The following is a 21,524-nucleotide window of genomic DNA, read 5'->3' on the forward strand; positions in this document are numbered from 1 at the left end:
TGCGTCTCATGCTCCCTGCCTGCTGGCCAGGATCAGGCCCTATGCAGTCCTCTTGAACAGCACTCACAGGGAGCTACACTCCAAAATAGATGGGTTTCAATGGAGATTGAGGGATTACCCCAAACACAAATCGAGGGCATCCACTTCTGTTTTGGAAGCACCCCTGGCGATGCTGTAGGGACACAAAGCTTTACAACCTTGGGTTTTGTTCCTGCAGTAGTGGTGTGTACCTCTGATGTATTGCTCACTGAAGCTGTTAACTGGTGTTAAAAGCTCTGTGACTTAGAGGGTGTCTAATAAATCCACATTTTTCTGGTATGATAGTATCCTTTCCTATTTCACAAAAATTATAGTAAATTCCAGTTAATGCTTTGTATTTGCTTTGGCTGATTTATTTTCTTTCAAGGAAAGAAAAACAACCAAAAATAGTGTGGATTTGTCTGTTGGACAAAATGTCTGGTTTCTTATACAGCCAAACAGAAGAATTAGCTCAATATTTAGCAGAAATGACAAAACTTCTCATCCCTATTATTTGCATATTTACATAGAGCCTTTGGGGACAAAGGAACGATAAAATTTTTGGAGTAAAAGATCTTGGTAGAAAAAAAATCTGTCAGGTTCTAGACACATTCTCTGTACTTACTCATTCCCATTCTCCTTTTTTCTGTTTTTAGTTATCCCTCCCTCTCATATTTCATCCATCTTCTTGGTTTCTGACTTTACTTCCCGCTATCTTATTTTATATCATATCTCATTCTGCAAAATATTCCATTCTGTCAAATAAGCACTTTTTTGTTAATGGATCCCAGTTTGAAATTGTCTGCCCAAGTGCCTATTTTCTGTAAAATATTATTTTCATCTATCTGTTTGATCTCAGGAATTTTTCCTACCACTCACCTGCTTTATCTTGGGCTGTGTTTCATTGCCCTGAGAGAAGAAAGCTGTCATACTGCTTTATAAATTGGCATTTGCCCTTTAACACAGCTGTTTCTAAAACCATTAACTGCTTTGAAAATGAGGGGCCAGAGAATTACACTGACACGGGATGCAGCACAGTGGTGTTACCACTGCCAGAGATCTTCCCGGCCATGGGAAGCCTGGGCATCAGCTGGACCTTCTGCGTTATTTTTATCTTGATCTTAATGGCTTGGGTTGCAAGCACTGCCATGTCCGGGTGATGTTGCAATGATTTCTGTGGCCCCTGCTTAGCCACCTGGTTTTGGTGAGGGAAGTTTGGTGTTTTCTCAGGGCACTGAGAATGGTCCTGTCCTTACAGAAGACAGCAGGTATTGCTTAGAAGGAAGGGGAGATACGTGCATCCCCTACAGGGGAGATGCAGCATTGTACTGCAATGAATTATGACAGGGTAGTGCTCACTTTTAACAAAAAGGGCTGAATTCAGCAGAGCCGTACTGATTCTGTCTGTCTGAAAACTGCTGTGCTATTTTTCTGTCTGAGTCTTTCATCAGGCTTCCCTTTGGAAAGCTGAAGCTATTTTTTGTCTTTCCAGCTTCACTCCTTAGTGTCACAGGAGCTGGGGTGCTGGGACTCTTCCCTTCGTTCTTCTTGCCTGCACCCATCATACATCGATTTACTGTAGATCTGCTTTAATGCAATTAACCTCAGTTAGGTCAACATTTGAGCTTTTTCTCTCTCAGTACCATTGCTGTCCACCTACCTGTTAGGATTTATTGCTCCTGTCCAAGCCCACATATGTTGTATAAGTGACATGAGAAATCACTGTAACTCCACAAGGGTAAGCAAACCAAACCAGCCAGCATCTGGAAGTCCGGGTGGTGCTGGTGGTTCCTGCCAAATCCCTTGTTCACTTCCCAGCTGTGGTTTGCTAAGCTGGGGGAGAGCTCACTCAGAATACTGGTCCCGACATCTCTCCTGTATGTAATCGCCTGGGAGTTACACATAGAAAGCATCTTGTTGGAAAAGAGAAGGTTTTGTACAAAAATGTAAAAATTACAGCATTCTCAGGCCTCACTGATCAGCAGAGCACCCACGTTGTTGTTCCAGAGCTTGTGCTTCTTTGGGGACAAACTGGCAAAAACCCAAATGCAGTGGGGCTCTGTGAGTCTGGACATTGCTCCTGGGGGACGTCTCCTCTCCGCATCCCTGCCTGCAGCAGGCGCGGGGTGCAGGATCTGTCCATTAGCTAACAAGCTTGTGCTATTTCAAGCTTTATTAAACTCTGCTGTCCTCTGTGGTTGGTGACATTTAATAGGGTGCTGAGCGGAAACCAGGCAGCAGCAGGAGGAAAACCCAGCTGATTCTGATGAAAACAACTGGCTTCAGATGAGTCGGTAAATCAGCTTTAATCACTGCAGCTGAGATGTAATATGAACTGTTCACTGAGGCTTGAGTGATTTTAAACAATTAAGAAATTTGCTCAACACATTTATTAAAATAATCATTACTGTTTTTACCATAATGGTGTAATTCCACAGTACGTGCACAAGGGCTCTTGCCAGCCTTCTGCTCCATTGCAGACACTCTGAACGTACACGTTTTGTTCGGGCATTAATAAAACTGACAATTAAAATAACATGTTGAAATCAGGTAGGAAAATAATAAATTAGCAATAATGGCAGCTTAAAAATATCTGATTTGCTTAAGCTGCACAGTTCAGCTTTTGTTGCTGTTGAGCACGGACAGTGAGCAGCCTGGCCAGGTGTGGTATTGAAGGAAGCTACAGAAAAATATCTAATGCAAAGAGGTTTTTATCTTTTTTAATATGTGATTTATTTTTAGTGCATAGCTGAGTAATGTTGTATAACAGACAGCTCACTCAAATCCTCAATTATAACGCTTTCAGACATGCGAAAAACATAGTCCAGACAAGAATATGTATATATATCCTCTCGGGCTGCTGGAAAAAAAAAGCCCATTTTCCATCAAAGGTTTATGCGGCAGGATGATAACAAAAATAAATATTTTACAAAATGTACAATATTCTCTGAAGGCACTCTCCCTAGATCTAAAGCCTTACCCCAGGGCACCCTTCCAAGATCCTTCAAAGATGACTTGTGTCTCAGCATTGGTTTAACAGCTCCCATCTCCCCCTTGCAGGTCAATCACATCCACTCTGTGCTTTGCTAACATCAGTTCCTAATTGCAACAGTCTGCTTTGGGCTGCAGACAGCTTTGTTGTTGTTCGATTGCTAATAACCTTTCCCTGTGAAAACATGACTTCCCCCGTTGGGGCAGATGACCGGGGCTCCCCAGGGCAGCTCCGTGTCCCCAGGGCTGGACGGCTCCAGACACTTGCTGCAACTTGTCTGTGCTTTTACCACCGTGCTCGTTCCCTGTTTTTCTCAACCCCCTCGATGACAAACGCCTTCCCTTGAGAAGCCTGAACCCACACTGGTGTTTTCCTGTCTGGTTTCAGATGCAAACATCTGAGGAGGAACTGGGTGCTGCGGCATGAGGGCTGCAAGCTCGGTGTCCCAACCCCATCGGGAGCAGTGTTAGATGAACCAGAAGGAGAACGGGAGATTTGGGGCTCTGCAGGGCTGCATGTGACATTTACCTTCCAGCCCCGCAGAAGGATGAGTGCTGGCCAAAACTAGCCAAATTTCCCCGTTTTCTGCAACTCAGGCACCTCAGCTGTGTGCCCAGGGTGTATGCTGGGAGCTGCTTCAGAGCAGGAGAGCGGTGGCAGACGGGGCACACGCTTGGGTTTAGGGGTAAGTATTGAGGGGCCAGATCCAGACTTGGGTGCCCCAGTCCCACAGCAGCACTTCAGCCACCCACTGCCCAGCCAAAGCTTGTGGGCACACGCTGAACTTTGAGCACAAGTGGCCCTATTGAATTAAGTATGTAATCAAGTGATTTGCTGGATCAGCGACTGTATCCTTAATCCTTTTCACATATTGCTAAGCTCATTAAACTCTCTTTGATACCAAGCTGTGCAAGTTCCTTACGAGAGGCACAGAATATGCGTTATTTCCTTAACTTGAATTTGTAACCTTCCAGTGAGGGAACCTGGTGTTAGGAGCCTGAGGTTGCCCCCGGGTTTGCTCTGTAACAGCGGATGGGAAAATGCTCCGTGTGCTGCACAGTTGTTGATACCCTGCCCAGCACAACAGCGTGCAGATGCCAGAACAAATACCCACAGAACCAACCCAAATACTGAGCGGTGCATCCCAGGCCTCTGCGGAGGCGCTTCATTTCCTTTCTCTTCCCTTTTTTCCTGACTAGCAGACCTTCCTGAGTTTTGTCCAGCTAACAAAGGAAAAAAAAAAAAAAGGCAACTAAGCATTACAAAGCTTGATATTTAGTCCTGTCAATAAGCCTACGTAGGTAGGCTCGTGCCTCAGCTCAGTGCAGTGACAATTTCGGTAAAGTGATTCTCTGATTCTCTCTAAATTTTTCTAAATTAGATGAGCCGTTAAGTGACATTTGCATAGCAGCTCCTCCTGGATGCCAGAATCTATGCAGCTGCTAGAAAGATTTCCTACCCTAGTTAAGCACGTTACAGAAGGTTCTTCCTTAAAACTGTGTAGTTATGTGCCATCACAGGAGGAGAGATGGAGTGGTGAAATCCTGGCTGGAAAGCAACCAACTTAGTTTTGCCACTGGGAAGAAAGGGGCAGGTTTCCCCCCTTTTTATTTGAAGGCTATAAGAGAAATGACTTAAGGCCAGGCCTCCTGCTGGTCCTGCAGGCCGGGGGAGCCACCGGAGGTGGGAGTGGGGCCCCGCGCAGGGCCTTGCTCTGCTCCAGTCTGGCAGGGATCACAGAATCACTGAATCATTAGGGTTGGAAAAGGCCTCCAAGATCATCTGGTCTGACCACCCCTCTACCACCACTGTCACCCACTAAACCATGTCCCCAAGCACCAGGTCCAACCTTTCCTTGAACACCCCCAGGGACGGTGACTCCACCAATTCCCTGGGCAACCCGTCCCAATGCCTGACCGCTCTTTCTGAGGAGAAATGTCTCCTCTTTTCCAACCTGAACCTCCCCTGGCACAACTTGAGGCCGTTCCCTCTAGTCCTGTCACTAGTAACCTGTGAGAAAAGGCCGACTGGTTCCGCGGCCTGCAGAATCACCGTGTGATACCATCAGATTCATAACGGGCCTGGGTGTGGACTCTGCAGCTTCAGATAGTTTCAGAAATGTTGTCTTGGCCTTACATAGACCTGTCGCTTCCCAGGTGCCGAGCGCTCAGCTCTCCTACCCGGCAGTCTTTGTTAGGAACGTGCGCGCCTCTGGTGCAAACCTGGTGCCACTGTGCTCCCCAGGCCTTCTCTATCAGTTGATGGGGCTGTTTTATCAGTATCTAGTAAAAGTACCTGCTTTGTCTCCTTCAGTGGTTCTTACCCCTGCTCCGTTATGGGATCTTGGTTTTGTTTTCATATGGAAGAGGTATTTTTCTTAACTACGTGTGGGTCTCTTGGATCCTCCTTTCAATAATGCAAACTCCTGAAGTCATGTACTTGTACCAGAAAATGACACTTTGTGTAATTTTGCATACTTCAGTCAGCCATGCTGCCCAAACCCTACACAGTGCAAGTATGCACACAACAGAGCAAGGAAGCTACAAAACACTTGTAATGCCCCTCTTGATGTGATCTGTTGGGAACTGAAACATGTTGGTACTTCACTAAACTGTATATACAGTCTTTGTGAAAAAGTGTGAGTACTATTTTTTTTCCAGATTTTATGTTTTCACTAAACATGCCAAGTTATTTTAAATCACAAAGTTGCTCTAAATCTCAAAGCACTGTGTGCTTCACGTAGACAAAATGATAATACTGGCTTCTGGTCCAGAATTCACAGAATTTGGCTTATTGGGATAGCTGATAACAGAAAAGAACAGAAACCTGGCCTTGGGAGCAGAGACCTTGCCTTAAGCAGATGGCTCGCTTTGGACACGGCTGGCACATTAAGGTGCTAGAGAGGTGCAGAAGAACGGAGGCACTTCCAATCGTGGTATTTATATCAAATCACGGCTGATTTTTTTACACTTTTGCAGACTGACAGCGTACATACTTCTGAGCTGCAGGTCTTCAAAGAGAAATAGAATAATATTTCTGATTTGCCACAGGAAAAACCTGACATTAAGGCAGGAATCATAGAGTATAAACACATAGCTTTCTTTTTCCCCATTGTCTTCATTTTCTTGTCCATATTTTTCAGAAAATTGCTTCAGAATGAGTTTTTCATATTATCATGATAGAATTATGCAGAAGAAAACTGCTGATCCTATCCTTGCCTGTGGGGCAAAGTGCACTGATGAATAAATCAGGAATATTGTTTAATATTACATTAAAAATATAAAGGTATTAGTAATAATTTACAACAGGTTCAATGTGGTAAAAAATAATAAGCAAAAAAAAAAAAGACAGCCTGTTTTAAAGAACTTGGTTCTGCAACTAACCATCATTATACATATGTATGGCATAATTTTTCTAAACTGTGATGTGTGTGTGTTACGGAATGACTTTACTTGTTTTGGCTTAGAAGAAGCTTGCTGCCTAGTTTATGTGGTGTACTCCGAGTGAAATGCAGCTCAGCTGATTAACAGGGAGAGCCGCAGCCCATGCTCGAGCCAGTGTCTGGTCTAAACAGCACTGGTATAAAAGCTGTATTATGAAGTTCATGGCATTTCTCAGTATTTACATTTTGAGTGTTTTCTGAAAGTAACGTTACAAAATATGTCTACCTACAGCGGTTAGGTTAAAATTTAAGCTTGGGGCAAGCACAGAGTTTAATGCGAAGTTTCACGATATGCGGAGATTTTAAGGCAAGGCTGCCTTGTAACAGACGGCAGCAGATGCATTGCACAGCTCCCCAGGAGCAAGGTCCTGCTCTCGCTTTCTTCAGAGAACTCCTGCCCATGCCAGGTAGCAGTGTTGTGTACGGTGGTACCTTCGGGGAGGATCTCTCTCAGCCAGACCAGCCTGTGGGCAGAAACACAGTACGTGATGCCCTACCCGTGGATCCCCCACTGCTGGGAGCACCCACTGGCACCCAAAGGTGCAGCCCTAGTGCAAGCACAGCTCCTGTGAGGGATGGCACAAGCCCCTCACTGCCTTAGCCTGGCTATCTTCTGCCTCGGGGCAGAGCTGTACTGCTCAGCAATGACGGGCACCCATTGGCGGGCGTGCTTGCATTTATGCACAGGATAATATTTGCCGTTGATTGTATGGATCTTACGTAATTCTCTACTTTATACAGAGTATTAAAAGTTTAATAAGATTTCAAGAAATATTGTATGACTGCCTTGTACTATTACCCAATCACTTAGAACAGTTTCAGTCCCGAGAAATGAAAATGTACATTTCTATATAAATTATGATCATTAGAATCAGCTAACATTTATCTCCAGCCTGAGAAGACATGATGATGTACTGTCCCTGTGGTAGCTGTCTCATATTCCTGATTATAAAGATAAATGGCTAAGAAGAACCAGCTGCTTTGCAACGAAAAAACATATTTGTACACAGAATAAATAATAATACTAGCAAAACAACCCCTAATATAAACAGGAACCCCACAAAGTGGTTTTGTGATAAGTCCAAAGCTATAAAATCAGAGCTATAAAACCGGACCTTTTGTCTCCAGAAACTGTAGATGGATTCTTTCCCGGATGGCACTCCAGTACTTGTTATTTTCTGAAGTATGAGGTTGGAAACATATATATTTTTTGTGAGCTATTTCAAGAGAGTTACGTTATTACTGATAGGTTTTTAGAATAATAGTAATGTTGCTGTGTTGTTACCAATGTCATATGAATATATCATATTACATCACATGTTATTCTGTGGGCTCATTCTGAAATATGTTATATATATATAGCACTCAAGTTGCCTTCCTCCTGGAAATTAAGTGGTGTGTTTCTGTTACTGAAATATTTCTCTGATGATCATCTCTTTGCATTGAGTTTAAAGAATAGGCTTCAATTTTAAAAAGTACAAATTGTTCATCTGATCATGATTATTTATCAGAAGTTTGGTGTAGACACAAATACAGTATCTTTCATATAGCTGATATTGCAAGTTATAGCATCTGCAAAAGTTGAACTGGAAAATGATATAGGAGTTGAATTATAGCTCCATTTTCAAATAGGGTACATAGTATAATATTTTTCATACCAGGCACAAAATAAATATTTGAGTCAAATATTCAGTTCACTTTGATATATACCTGAAATAAACAAAATGTACACCAAAATAATGATAGCACCAGAGCACTGATGAAAAGTTATTTTTCAGTCCAAATCCAACATATATAATTCTGGGCTTAGAATATGGATATGTATTTATATGTACTCTAATTTATTTGAGCTGCTTGCATATCCTCACTGACTTTCATCTTCCCCTCAGATAATCACTGAGGAGTGTGTTGGGCTACTACCTTACTCATTTGGAATGAATAGAAATTTGATTTTAATCTAGATTTTTCATCACTGGGACTTGTGTGTACGTGGGATAACCTTGGGTGTAAAATGAAGGTGGACTCCACAAACTATGACTGTGTCTTTCACTCAAACATTTACAAATGCTTTGAACATTGAAGAAATAACTTTTGATCCTTTTTCTTTTAGGAATATATGGACTCAAACAAATACATAGAGCATCTAGTGACTCAGCTGGAGGAACAACGCTGGAATTTATGGAGGCAAGTACGATAGACATACATCTTTATTTATGTTGTTCTGTTGGAAGAAATACTCCACTCCATAGTTCTTGATTTCAAATAAATGGTTGGGTATTGAGTTTCTGCACTTGTAATGTTTTGCGGACTGTCTCTTTACCGAGTCTTACCTAAATGAAATAACTCAGTAAGGCATCACACACCAGTTGAACTTTGATACTCAAGGCAGTTAAATACATGCACAGTTTTCTCGTTCTATTTTCGAAGCAGTGGATGCTAACTCTATTTCAGATTCTTTTAATTGGACTGAATTTAATAAATGCTGTGATATTCTTGAGTATAAGCGTTTTGGCACAAAACCCAGCATAACAGCATTTTAGATAGTGTAACAAAATTTGAGAGTTTCAAAACTGAAATAAACAAGGTTTTAAAATTTTGCAGTACTTTTGATAGTCCAGAATTTTCTCTTTCTTCTACATTCATATTGCTCAGTGCAGGTTGCCCAGATTTAACTCCAGTTTAAGCAAATCAGCAATTTCCATATGCTAATGTAAAACTAGCGGTCATTTCTACTCTGCCATACAGCAACTGTGATAACTGCACCAGCACTTCTGAAGATCTCCTCAGAATTTGTGTTCCTCTGGTACGATGGCTGTAGGACCTTGCAAATCTCTGGGCATTTGTCCAATCTAGTAAATGTCATTTACTCATAGGGGTAGGTCGTCCGCTCTCTTGCAAAAAGGTGCTTGCCTCATTGCAGACACAGTTTCCTCTTTACAACAACCATTTTATTACATAATTTACTTCAGTAGTTTTGCTGCTGTTTTACTGTTGATGTCTTCGTTGGGTAGGACAAACTGTTGTGCATTGTTTGCATCTTCACAAAATTTATCAAGTGTCATTTCTAACTGTGACACCTTGGCACAAATACTGAAGATTCTTTAGGTATTTCTGCAGTACTGATCTCCTGCTGTATTTCAGGGCTGTTCTGATGTAAAATGATAAAGATAGCTGAGAAACTACCTAATCTTCAGAAGCCTCAGAAGTCTCATGCTCTTAATGAGTTAATTATCTCTTGATCACTTTTAAATTAATTCTTCCAGAATTTTATTTTATAGAGAGTTGTTATCAAGCTGATATAAAGAGATCTGTATGACAGCACTTTGCAGTATTTCCTTGTACTTATGTTTACTTAAGTATGCAGTATCTCATTATTAACTGCTCAGTATCTCATATTTTTATAGTTAATAGCTAGATTCATATCTGGAATAACTTTTAATACAGAGGAAATGGAATAATACCAGTTATGAAACTAATTTAACATTCTCAATCCATATATTTTTAAATGCAATGTTTGATTTAACTATTTTTTTTCTAAAGGCATAGAAGAGATGACAATCTATTAATACATATTCAACTGTAAATTAATCTTTATAGATTAATTTAATCTTTGTAGACTAAAACCTGATTCTTCTAAAACCTTAGTTCTGATCAAGGGAAGACGTAATGATCTGTCTGATTTTTCAGCTGAATGCCCGTCATGCACAGAAAAAGTAGCTTTGCACATGACAGTACTAGTTAGCATGCATCTCACAAACTTCCTGTCCTGGAGGATATAAAAGTAGTGTTACAGCATTTACAGAGTATGGCATATGGGATTTCAAAACTGAAAGTTTGTGTGTAATTCCTGCTTTTTTTTTTTTTTTTAAATAAAAAAAATAAAAGTAGTCAAAGTAATTGGTACCAAAACCATAAATTTACCTTTAAGATCACAGCATCTGGGAAATTGTGTGAAGGTTGTAACAATGTATGCGGAAGACAATGTAGTGGTTAAATATAAATGAAAAGTAAAAAAATTAAGAGATGAAAAAGTCTGAAAAGTGTCAGAGAGCAACATTATTTTATTAAGAACAGACATTTAGATGTGGTATGAGAAATCAGTGGTTTCGGAAAACTCAAGACTAATTTTTGGTTTTGATATTAATTTATGTTTAATATTATTTTTATGGTGTATTGTCACAAAAGGTTAAGACTTAAAATGAGCCCTACAAGGTAAACCCTTCTGGTTTGCCAGTCGTCTTTGAACACTTCATTTCTCTCTTTTAAATCTGTAATATGTTTCATGTGAGGATTATGCTAATAGCTCACACGACACAAGGGCAGGACTAGACTGTCTATAGGCAGACAGATGTCCTAATAAATCAGCATGGACCTCTTCTCAGACTTCATTATGCTCTTGATTTGTGACTACCACAGTTTTAACCTGGTGGGTCACTGGGCGCTGAACCTGACACTGACCGATAACCCCTACTTTACTCTAGGCAAGCTAATAAAAAGGGCAGACACAAATCCTCAGCGCTTAGCTCCTTCAGTGTTGCTTACAGCCGGACAGATTTATAGCAGCCGGGCTAAGACTGAGGAGACTAAAGCCGATGTCATGGTGCGCATATCAATTTTACATTTCCTTTACATTTCCACATGTACAATGGGACCCTAAAAGACATGCGGGGGCAAAAATTTCTTTTCATTTTAGAGGAGTACTGTTTATACATGGCTTAAGCATCTGCTGTCGAACATTTATTGCTGTAATTGCAGTCCCCGGAGAACTGGCTGCGGTTAGGTCACGTTTTATAGCTTTCTACTAAAGCAGGCCTTTAGCCCAGCTTCGGAGTTCCTGTTCTTAAAGACCTTTGCAATGAGCGGAGGTACCCCACTAGCACATGGACACGTGGGCTTTCCTAACATGTCTTTTCTGGCACTGAGGATCTTCCAATAATTATTTTCACCTGAAGAACGATGAATATGGCAGCACGCTCGAGTGGTCAGTGGTTCCCCCCGTTTCTCTAGCTTGTTCGAATAAAATAAACTTATTTGATGTGAGACAAATTCAACTCCCATTGCTGACATTTATCAGTGGAGTTACATGAATAACGCGTATCAGTGTACCAGCTTGAGACAGAGCACTGCTTTACTTTAGATTTCTCTGCCCTATCGTGTCTGGAAATAACTTTAAATAGGACAGAAAGGGGTCATGGGCGAGGGATGCTCCTGCAGTGGCATTTCTCACATACTCATTTAATTCTCTTTCTAATCTGGCTGACCTGTATTACTATGTAGCATCCTTTATGGCAGAATCACACGAAGAAACAATGTGAAAGGCAGAAATTTGCTCCTCCAGTCTTTGCTAATTGACCTTGACAATAGATCATAATTTTTTATTCTTGACACTTAGGTCAATGACAGCAATTACTTGTTCCCTTAACAGAAGGAAGAATTTCAGCACAGGATGCTCGTCGAAATATGCAAGGGTCAGGTCCTGTTCTTAAGGACTTTCACGGGAACTTTATTATTAGTGCTCCTGGAACCGGGACCAAACCTTCAGTCTGTCTTGGTGAAAGCGTTAGGATATACTGCATATAAAGCATGTCTGCTTTTCAGACATGACAATCATAAAACAAACCGTGGAGCAACAACACCTTATTACCTTGTAAAAGTAAGGAAAAACACAGAGGGGGAGCACCACAAAATTTGCGAGGACCAGATGGCATCTCACTGACTTCATGTTTTAAAAACAGAGTTTACTAAATAGATTTGCTCTACTTTCATCTCCAGCATTAGCATGCTTCTATGCTCCTGGGTTTAATGCCTGTATACTAAAGAGGTGCCAAGCATTAAACAGGTTGCTTTTGCTGTAATCACAAACTTCCATTGGGAGACCATAATTGCTAACAAGCAAAATAACTCTGCAAGAATTCTTAATGGTAAGCACAGATTAAAATAACAACTGTGATTAGCTTTAAACTGCTTGACTAGAAAAGGACTAATCTTGGGGGAATAAGTTGCATGGCAAACAAATGAAAACCCAATGTATGATATTACAGTAATGAAGGCTATGAAAAAACCCAAATGCTACCCCAGCTACGTAAGGTCATGCTCTGCACAAATATCTTTTTCTTGTCAGGGGCTTAGTAACTTGGTCCGAGTGGAACTAAGGTCAAAGCAGCCAGATCTTGGGGCTGCAACCCCAGTTTAACCCTTTCTGGAAGCTTCTTAATAACAAAAGTTGCCTCTGGTCTATGATGCTAACCTGAGTTACAGACCGTATGCAGGATCTTGCCAAAATGCTGTTGTAGCCCATGACCAGCTGGGATTGGCTTGGATCGGTTTGGTTTGTAAGAGCAGGAGGTTTCCTTCCCGTTTGCTTCTTGTTATTCAGTCCCCCTGCCTCGTCCCACCATCTAGCCAGTGGATAAAGCCACGAAAAGGTGTTTTGTGCTATAACCCATTAGCACCTGCCTATCATCTTTTTGTCAGCGTTTTGGTTGTCGGTGTTTTGGGTGGTTGTTGGTGAGTTTGGATTTTGTTACAACCCTAGAACACTGAAGAATTTAGCATAATGTTAAATTCGTGAAGTTCCCTCAAACACTGATGTATTTCTTTCAGGAAATCCTTTGAGTTAGGAGGTGAGGCTGGCAGGGGCAGAGCACAATTTATTTTGGCACTTTGAAGTCATCACAGTTGCTCAGATGTTTCCAACTAAAATTACAATATCATGTATTTGTCTCTCTGAAGCTGGGGCTTCTGATTTGTGCCTTCAACGTTTAAAAATAAAACAAAACAAATCACACAATATATGGCTAGGAAATACATAAGGCTACATTTCTACCAAAGATTAGTGTTTGAAAATGCGCATTAGGAGACAACCAATTAATAATGTATCCGATTTCTGGCCAAATGTGCTTTTCTTTAGACGAGTGTAAATTTGGATGGTTCAGTGAGCAGTGCATGTGTAGCTACCAGGTCACAGAAAGCACTGCCATTGTATGAGCAGTGAATGAAAAAGACTCGCTTCCTTTGAATCCCTGCTACAGTGCCTGTATCATCCCATGGCTGTTAAAGATACTCTTCCATGACTGAGCTGGATGAGAGTAACGTGAGTAACTGGGACATAGAAAAGCAGCCATTTTACTGTGATTGTCATTTAGCCATATAAATCGTATTTCTAATAGGATCGCAGAAAAGTAAGAGGTAGTAGGTTAAAGATCACAAGTGAACCTTACGTAGTGCATCAGTCCCCTCTAAATACTAACCTCCTAACAAAGGGAAAAGCTTGGCTGGAAGCTAGAGCACTTGTTGCAAGTTGCAGGGAAAACTGCGCATTTAAGGGAGCATAATTTAGCTCCATGTTCAGATCAAGACTGATCAGTGCCTTTTGAACAAATAACAAGTCAAACAGATAGATGCCTTACTAAAGTTTACACCTGTTCAAAAGATTTTATCAGGTGCACCAATCAGTCAAATAACACAATTGTCCACAACTGATTAAAGTTAATAGTCACTTTATGTGCAATCTGCCTGATCAATAACTAAATCTACTCTGGCAGCAAGTCATTGTAACACTAACTGGGCCTGCTTCTGTGGAGTCTTTACTAAGTTGGCTTAAAATAAGGACAAATTGATATGCTGTGCTATATAAGAAACAGGACCTGGGATGGTTTCGGTATAATAAATTCATGAAAAGTATTAATTCTGAAGATTGCATCTCAGCCCGTTTTCTTTAATCGGAGAAAACTGCCATTAGCACTGCCCATCAGTGCCGCGGGAGTCGGGGGTGAAGCATCAAGCCTCGGTTCCTGAAGTCATTACAGAAAGGGTCTGGAACCATCCGAATATAAAATCATCACGGTGCGAGCAAATATCTCCATACCTATGATAAACTACCCAAATTGTAAGACTGCAGACAAAAGATGGAAAATGTTCTTTAAAAAGTAACTCGGTGTGCTCATGTTTATGAAATGAAATAAATTAACCAGAGTTAAAATGTTAATAACATTCTGTAATTAATTAGGGACTGGGCTATTTTTGCACAGATGTACGCTTGTCTTAATAGCAAGACTGCCTGAACCAGGAATTGATTTGTTTCTCTTAAATTAAAAAAATAGAAGGCCTTGAGCAAAATATATTCTTTAGATATATTTGGTAGAATAAGGATCACAAATGTTCCCTACCAAGTTGAAAGGAAAAAAGAAAAAAAAAAAGCTCCAGCAGGGAAGTATGCAGAAGGTCTATTTGACATATGGATGTTTGTTAAAAGCAAAATGCATGAACGGCCCAGAGTAAATTAGATCCTCATTTGTATGCTGGGAAATGAAATGTATAATCTTGGCACGGCTCTCTGTTTGTTTTACATTTCTATAAAAATGAACTCTTTTGTGTATGCAGATACACATATTACCTTGGTGGCTCTGTAGGTCAGGAAGAAACGGGATGCTTGGGGCTGCTGTTGTCTGACCCTGCCCAGCACCCTGCTCCAGCACAGGCACGCGGCCGTGCTCCAGTCCGAAACTGCCACCCTGCTCTGTGCTATGAATCCAAGTAACAGATCAAAACACCCGACTACAAGAAATGAATAGCAATTAGCTGTTTATCTCCAGTTTATCTCGCCTGTGTTTAGAAATCACACAGTTCCACATGTAAAGTTATGTGTGATCTGCTTTTATTATTTCGTACCGAATATAGTCTTCTGATCCCACTGGTGGCTAGACACAGCCACGCCTACCGTGTTGAATCATATTTAATTCCTCAGATAATTCCAATGATTTCACTGGAATTATACATAGAGCAAGGGATAATTTGTACGCGTGACAGTGACATTGCCCTGAAGTCTTCTCGGTGACCCAACAGCAGCAGCATCTGTACGCTGTGGCGCTGTTTCCTATTTGGTAGAGGAAAACACATAGATTTACATCAAGGTAACAAAATGACAATTTGTGCTGTTATAAAACCAGGATTTGAAACGATATTTTAGCAAGGAGCGGTGCGCAGACACAGGCTGTGATAGGGGAACCTTGTCAAGAGGGTTTTCCAGGGGTTTTTGGAGGGGTGGTTGAGGGGTGGGTGGGCTTGAGCACAGAGAAATGGGCAATTTACGAATCCGTAATTTTTAAAGGAATGCCACGTCACTGATGTATTTCACTAATGAAGTATTTGGACAGCAGCGCTGAGGGCAGCGTCAGCCGAGGCCCGGGAGGAACTGCACATGAAGCCATGCGAGTCACGTTAGCAGCTTTCCCCGTAAATCAGTCCCACTTGTGGAAGTAAAGTTAAATAATCACGTTTAGCATTTCTACTTCATTCTGTAACGCTCTACCATTTTTATTTCTTCTAAATTACACTAAAGCAAGGCTTTAAGACCCCACGTAAGAACAAGGCCTCATTGTTCCAGTCCCTACACAAAGTGAGAAATGCTTTTCATCCCCTCAGCCCCAAGGATGAAACCAGAAATAACATAATTCCCTTCTTACAGAGGAGAGTAAAGTTGTGAATATACTAAGTGATGGAGCTTATAGAAGAGATCTGTGTCTAAGCCAGGAGCTGAGCCGAGTTGTTCAGTGTTCCAGTTTGGTGCATGAATAATAAGATTGTATTTCCCATGTCACGGTACCGCGTGTCAGCCTGCCGCTGCTATCCGGGGAGCGAAGTTCCTACAGCACTGCCTGAATCTTTAAAAGGTTTTGCTGCTTAAAGCAGGCTCGGTGACAACCTTATCCCGTGCTCTGCAACCGGAGAGCATTTTCCTGTGTGTCCAGCTCACAGCGTGCTGAGGTGTGGATGAGGAGCCCCGTCTGAGGAAGCGTCCCCTCCAGCTCTTGTCCGAGGCCCCGCTCCACAGTGCAGAAGTCCATTGCCAATGATCTTTGTCAGGAGGTGGGCATTCGCGAGGGCAGAAGGAGAGAAGAGTCCTACCCTTTTCTCTTAAGACAGCTCATTTTAATGTACACGGATGTTGCTGTGCTGGTGCAAAGGATTTTTACTGCAGACAAAACCATGGATCCAACTGGGGCTCTTAAAGCACAAACACCACTTCAGCTGAGCACAGGACACCTGGGCAACACAAATATCCCCGTGACATGGTCTCTTCCTGTTACCTAGCAGGTGAAGCGAGCTCTGACCTTCCGACTGCTACCTTCCTGCTGTCCCCCCAAGACTCAGCACCCCTCCAGGCTTTGCAAGCGCTGCACAGCTCCAGATGCACTGGCAGGTGTTATCGCGTTAGATCATGTCACTACTTTCTGAAAGTCTCCTTCAATTCTGCAGGATTTGGCTGCCCTCCTGTTCGCACACATTGCACGGGACCCAGAGTGCACTTCTGTGAATGCTGCCCGCCTTCTTATATTAACAAATTAATTTTTTATTGCTTTATTTGTTAATAAGAGGGCATCACTATGGCAGTAGCAGCCCATGTTCTGGGATACGGCCCATTTGCACTTTTTTTTTCTTTAATCAGGAATAAATTCCAACATATTCCGCTGTAGGGAAAATATCATGCATTACAGCATAAGCCTGTATAAACATTATTGTAATGGGTTCCACTAGGGACAAGGTTCCAAGTATAAGGCAGTATTCATTAGATATTAAAGACCTGAGCATATTTTTTCTTATTTAAATCAGCACGGCTCAGAATTTGCAGACTCTTGCTTATGTAGACATTCCCTAGAGATTTTGGAAAATGAATAAAATCTTGCAAAATACAGTCCTCATGGTTTCATTACCACCTGATTAGCTAAGCTGAGTCTAGAAAGTGTAACGTAAATATGCAAAAAACAGAAACCCCAGATTAATTTCCAGTACAGCTTAGCAGTCAGGAGATACCAGCTTTGGCAGGATATGTGCTGCAGTTTATGTAGCACCTCTGAGGACGGCAGAGGAATGAATGACCCTCTCTGCTTCCCCGTGCTGCCCGGAGAGGCTCATGCCCAGTCCCAGAGGAGGCTCGATGCTAGTTTGATGCTACTCTCAAATTCTTCCCAGTTCAGGCACATTCATGATTAAGCCATAATAAAACAAATACTGTTTTTCATTCACTTCAGTGGAAGCAGATTCTCAGACCTCCACCAGGCGATTTGGGAGCCTTTTAAGCTCTTTTGAGCAGTAAGCACATACAGCGTCATTCCTGTTAGGCCGCCTGTATTTTTATGATCTTCCTCTCTTCCTGGTTGAGGAAGAGAGATCAAATGCAAAGGAAGGACCTATCTTCCTGCAAAGTCCTGAGAGAGATCGATCCACAAATGCAGATCAAAGCTGTAAGCACTCTGAATCTGTCTGCTCCTTTTCTCTAATAACGCTGGTATAAACGCTTGGGGAACCGGCTAAGTGCTGCTCTGCTGCCAGCGCTAGCAGCAGCAGAATTTCCTTGCACCTCTCTGCTGCAGCGTGGAAACGTGCAAATAGCAGCACTCGCGCCTTTCTTCAGACGCTTCAAAATATACACAGAATTCCCACATAGAGTCTGAATTCTGAATTGCCATTGACTTCGACAGAAAACTCACACGGCATCCAACTGAGGCTGAACCCAACAGCCCGCAGCAGGAGCTGGCAGCCAAGGAAGCCAACCCAAGGCAGCAGCGGGACCACAGCTCTTCCCGTAGCCCTTCTGACCACCTTGGAAACCTGCTTCTTAAGGACTGGAGTGCTCGGGTGCTGCCCTGTGCAGTGATGCTTTATTTCAGCACGGGGAGCTCAGTGAGTGCCAGCTATCTGTTGTTGCAGAGCTCCCGGTGAAGCGGCTTCACCTGGCAGGCTTCCCAGATCTGCAGGCAATCATCTCCGTAGCTGCACTGAAGCCCCCGAAAGTGCAGAGCTGCCTCAGGTCTCAGCACGGTGTTTGGCGGTGGGCTGAAAGAGCAACTGCGGCGGCAAGTGATGCCAGCCACGCGATTTCTGCCCTACTTGTGTTTTATAGTTTTGGGACAGCGTGCATTAAGTGCCGGTAACCTTTGGGTATAATGCCTGAAAATCTAGCAGTACAGCGCTGGCGTATAGTGTCAGTCCAATGTAAATCGTTATCCAGTACAGAGAAGTGAGTTAATAACTGTGCCTTTCTGCAGGCTTTTTTTCCCCAGACTTCCAAATAGCAATTTTCTCCCTGAAGCACAGACCCTCTTGAAGATGACGCGGTCATTTTGGTATCACTGATGCCAGTGCACACGGATTACTTCCAGCCTGTCAACGTGTCTCCTCTTTCCCAAGTATCTCCCGTTTGGAAGAGCTGCAGAAAGCAGCAGTAGGCAGAGGTAAATCACCTCCATGTTTTTGTTATGCCAGTTAAGAACCAGAAGCCAGTCAAAGGAACTGTCTGTCCTGTCTTTCACAGTTGCTAGGTATCTCTGAGAAAATGATAAAATTCCTATACTGGGCAATTTCAGAATATGCCAGCTGCTAGGTTTCTATATTTAAACTATGGCTACCATTAGTGTATCTACTTCATTTCAGTGTTCTGAAATATGAGCCTTGTATTTCTAGTGTCACTCCAAAGCAATGGTAAGCAAAGTCATGAATTTGGTTTGAGGACCAGTGTATTGTCTTAAAAATGCTAGATAAAACTGCACAAACCTGGGGTCAAGGAATAATTAACGATTTGGGTCATGTACGTACTTACTGTTGTGTATGAATCCGAGATACAATTAATCTTAAAGAGACACAAAGAACATTATCTCAGCTGTCAGGACCAGAAGCTCGATATGCATAAAAATAATTTAAAAATGTAATTACAGTTTTAAGTTGTAGATGAATACTGGTTCTTTTTAATTCTAAAACACTTCTAGTTATAGAATAGGAGACCAACTCCATTGTTCTTGATTTCAGTGGATGTAAGCTCACGCCTGAAAATAATTAAGGAACTGGCAATATTATTAATTTTTAATTCTAGTAGTCCCAGCTTATCTAGCATACCTGGTAAGATCACTCAATGACCTAACACCTGTGGATTTCACTAGGTATTTGAGGAAACCAGAGCTGTGGAAAGATAGACGTGTTTTTTAAATAAATGCTTTCCATTCAGTAATTTACAACTGACTGAGAGAGTTGTTGACTAGACTAGAACTGTATTTTAAAATCTGCTGCATCAGACTTAGGAAAGGCTCATCATTATGCCAGTGATTTTCCTGCGCGTTGAATATTGGATGCAGTTTGAGTTCCCCGCCTTGGAAAAGGTGCAAAAGAACTGGAAAGGTTCAGAGGAGGGCAGAGAAGGGCACGCAGAAGCACGAGATGATGGCTCTCATTTATGGAACTACCCGGACTCCTCGGTCTGAAGAAGCAGGAACTCAGGCAGGGGAGCGAGAGATCTGAGAACGTGAGCTGCATGGAGAGGAGCAGATTGTCTGCTGCTTCTTTCAATACACGGAATACACGGTATCAGATGAAACTAACAGGTGGCACGCCAAAAAACAAATGAAAGGAAGAGATTTTTCATGCAGTAAGTAATCAGGCTTCAGAGCCTCTGCAACAGGATACTGCGGTCTTTAAAGGTGTGTGTGGGTTCAGCTGGAGGCCGGACAAAATCACGGCACACAGCGAGAGGTACTGAAGGCAGAGAGGGCAAGCTTGGCTCTGGAAGTCCCCGAGCTCCCAGATGGGTGGGGGAGCAGAAAAGCATTTTGTCCTTCTCTGGACATTCAGTTTTTGCCACTGCCAGAGAAATGATGCTGAGCTACACAGACGCTTCAGTCGGATCCGGTGCTGCCGCTCCGATGTTACCAAAGCCTCAGAAACATTTAGCACTTGCAGTTTGAATCACTAATTATAAAGGAATCTGAACAGGTGATTTAGATTGATTGTGCAAGCAACAGGCATTACAATGTGATTACATTTTATTGGAATGTTGTTATTTCTACTTAAACAGAACATTAACATATTTTAAACTCAGTAATTAAAACCTAGCTCTTAGGAGAGTTGCTCAAGGTGTTTCCCTGCACAACAAAGCAATTAAACACATCAATTGACATTACTCCAGTAGTGTGTGACTGCTGCAGGATCCTGGTTTAAGCCATGAGAATGAATGAGAAATCAGAATCCATTCGGAGAACCCCAAATTGACTGGATTTAAGGACTTTTTAGCTACCATTCTGCCTAGCTCCCTTCTCATGTTTCTTTGCAGCTTACTTTTGTAGAGTTTTGTAGTATTTCGAACAGGAGTCATGACTAAATCATCTACTCTGATTCTCAGTGGAGTACGGGCTTTATACTTTACCCAGTTATACTGAATGAAACCCAATGACTTTGGTTAGCCCAGGACTCGCCATCGGCCCTCAGAAAACAGCGGCTGCATCTCTCCAGGAGAGACCGAGGTGCCAGCATAGGCTGCTGTCCTGGAGAGGGCATTTTTGCTTTAGCAGGTTCAAGCAATGCTTGAGGTTCCCATTCACACTGAAGTAAGGGATTCCCAACCTGGAAGAAAATCTGCATTAACAAGGCTGGCTGTCGGTCTATCTAAGACACAACAGCCAGGCTGCACCACTACAGGAAGAGGTTTCTTCTGCAAAACGCGCTACCTTTACAGCCAGTAAAATCCGAATCTTATCTCTGATGGCGCATTTAATTCCAATGATGCAGTCATTCTGGAAAGCCCGTTGCTCCTTTGCTCCGCCACCTCCAGATTCAAAATCTAGCAAAACTAACTTCATTTTTACGACCTTATGTCTCCAGGACTTTTTATGTCTGATTCCCAGACGCAGCCCTGGCCCTCACTGTCCCTGGGTCTCAGTGTAACGGGGTGGATTTACTCAGCACCCCGAGCGCCCTGCGCTTGCGTTACTACAGAGTGCCTCAGGTTCTCACTTCCCGAGGCCTCTACCTTGCACTTCCACTAATTAAACCCGAAATTCGCTAATTAAACCCGAAAACCTGCCCGAGCTCCGTCCGTCTCCACGCTTAGGCTCCCCTCAGCGTGCCGCGCCCGGGCTCCCACCCCAGACCAGCGCCCACACACCGACCCGGCGCACTCCTGCCCCGCAGCCCTTCCCCTTCAGGCCGCTTCTCGCGGCTCCCCCCGGCGCTGCCCCCCCCCCAAACCGGGGGGGCTTCACCTCCCGCCCCGGGCCGCCCCCCCCGCCGCGGGGAGCCCCCTCCGCC

At 42.7% G+C, this 21,524-nt stretch overlaps 1 protein-coding gene and 1 long non-coding RNA gene across 11 annotated transcripts in view; one reads left to right on the top strand and one right to left on the bottom strand.

Moving 5' to 3' along the window:
- NCKAP5 (NCK associated protein 5) overlaps positions 1-21,524 on the top strand; it is a 439,736-nt gene that overhangs the window by 181,780 nt on the left and 236,432 nt on the right. For all 10 annotated transcript variants that reach the window (XM_083841922.1, XM_083841921.1, XM_083841907.1 and 7 more), the window contains one exon: positions 8,563-8,636. In XM_083841922.1, coding sequence (XP_083698048.1) covers positions 8,563-8,636 — 74 coding nt within the window. The remainder of the gene's footprint in view (positions 1-8,562; positions 8,637-21,524) is intronic.
- LOC310901713 lies at positions 17,567-21,078 on the bottom strand. The gene is made up of 2 exons (XR_014586057.1): positions 20,945-21,078; positions 17,567-20,840 (listed from the first exon to the last, which is right to left on the bottom strand). It is a non-coding gene; the product is annotated as an uncharacterized lncRNA (long non-coding RNA).

Source organism: Anser anser (assembly GCF_964211835.1).
Source record: "Anser anser genome assembly, chromosome: 6".
In the NCBI taxonomy this organism is placed as follows: Eukaryota; Metazoa; Chordata; class Aves; order Anseriformes; family Anatidae; genus Anser; species Anser anser.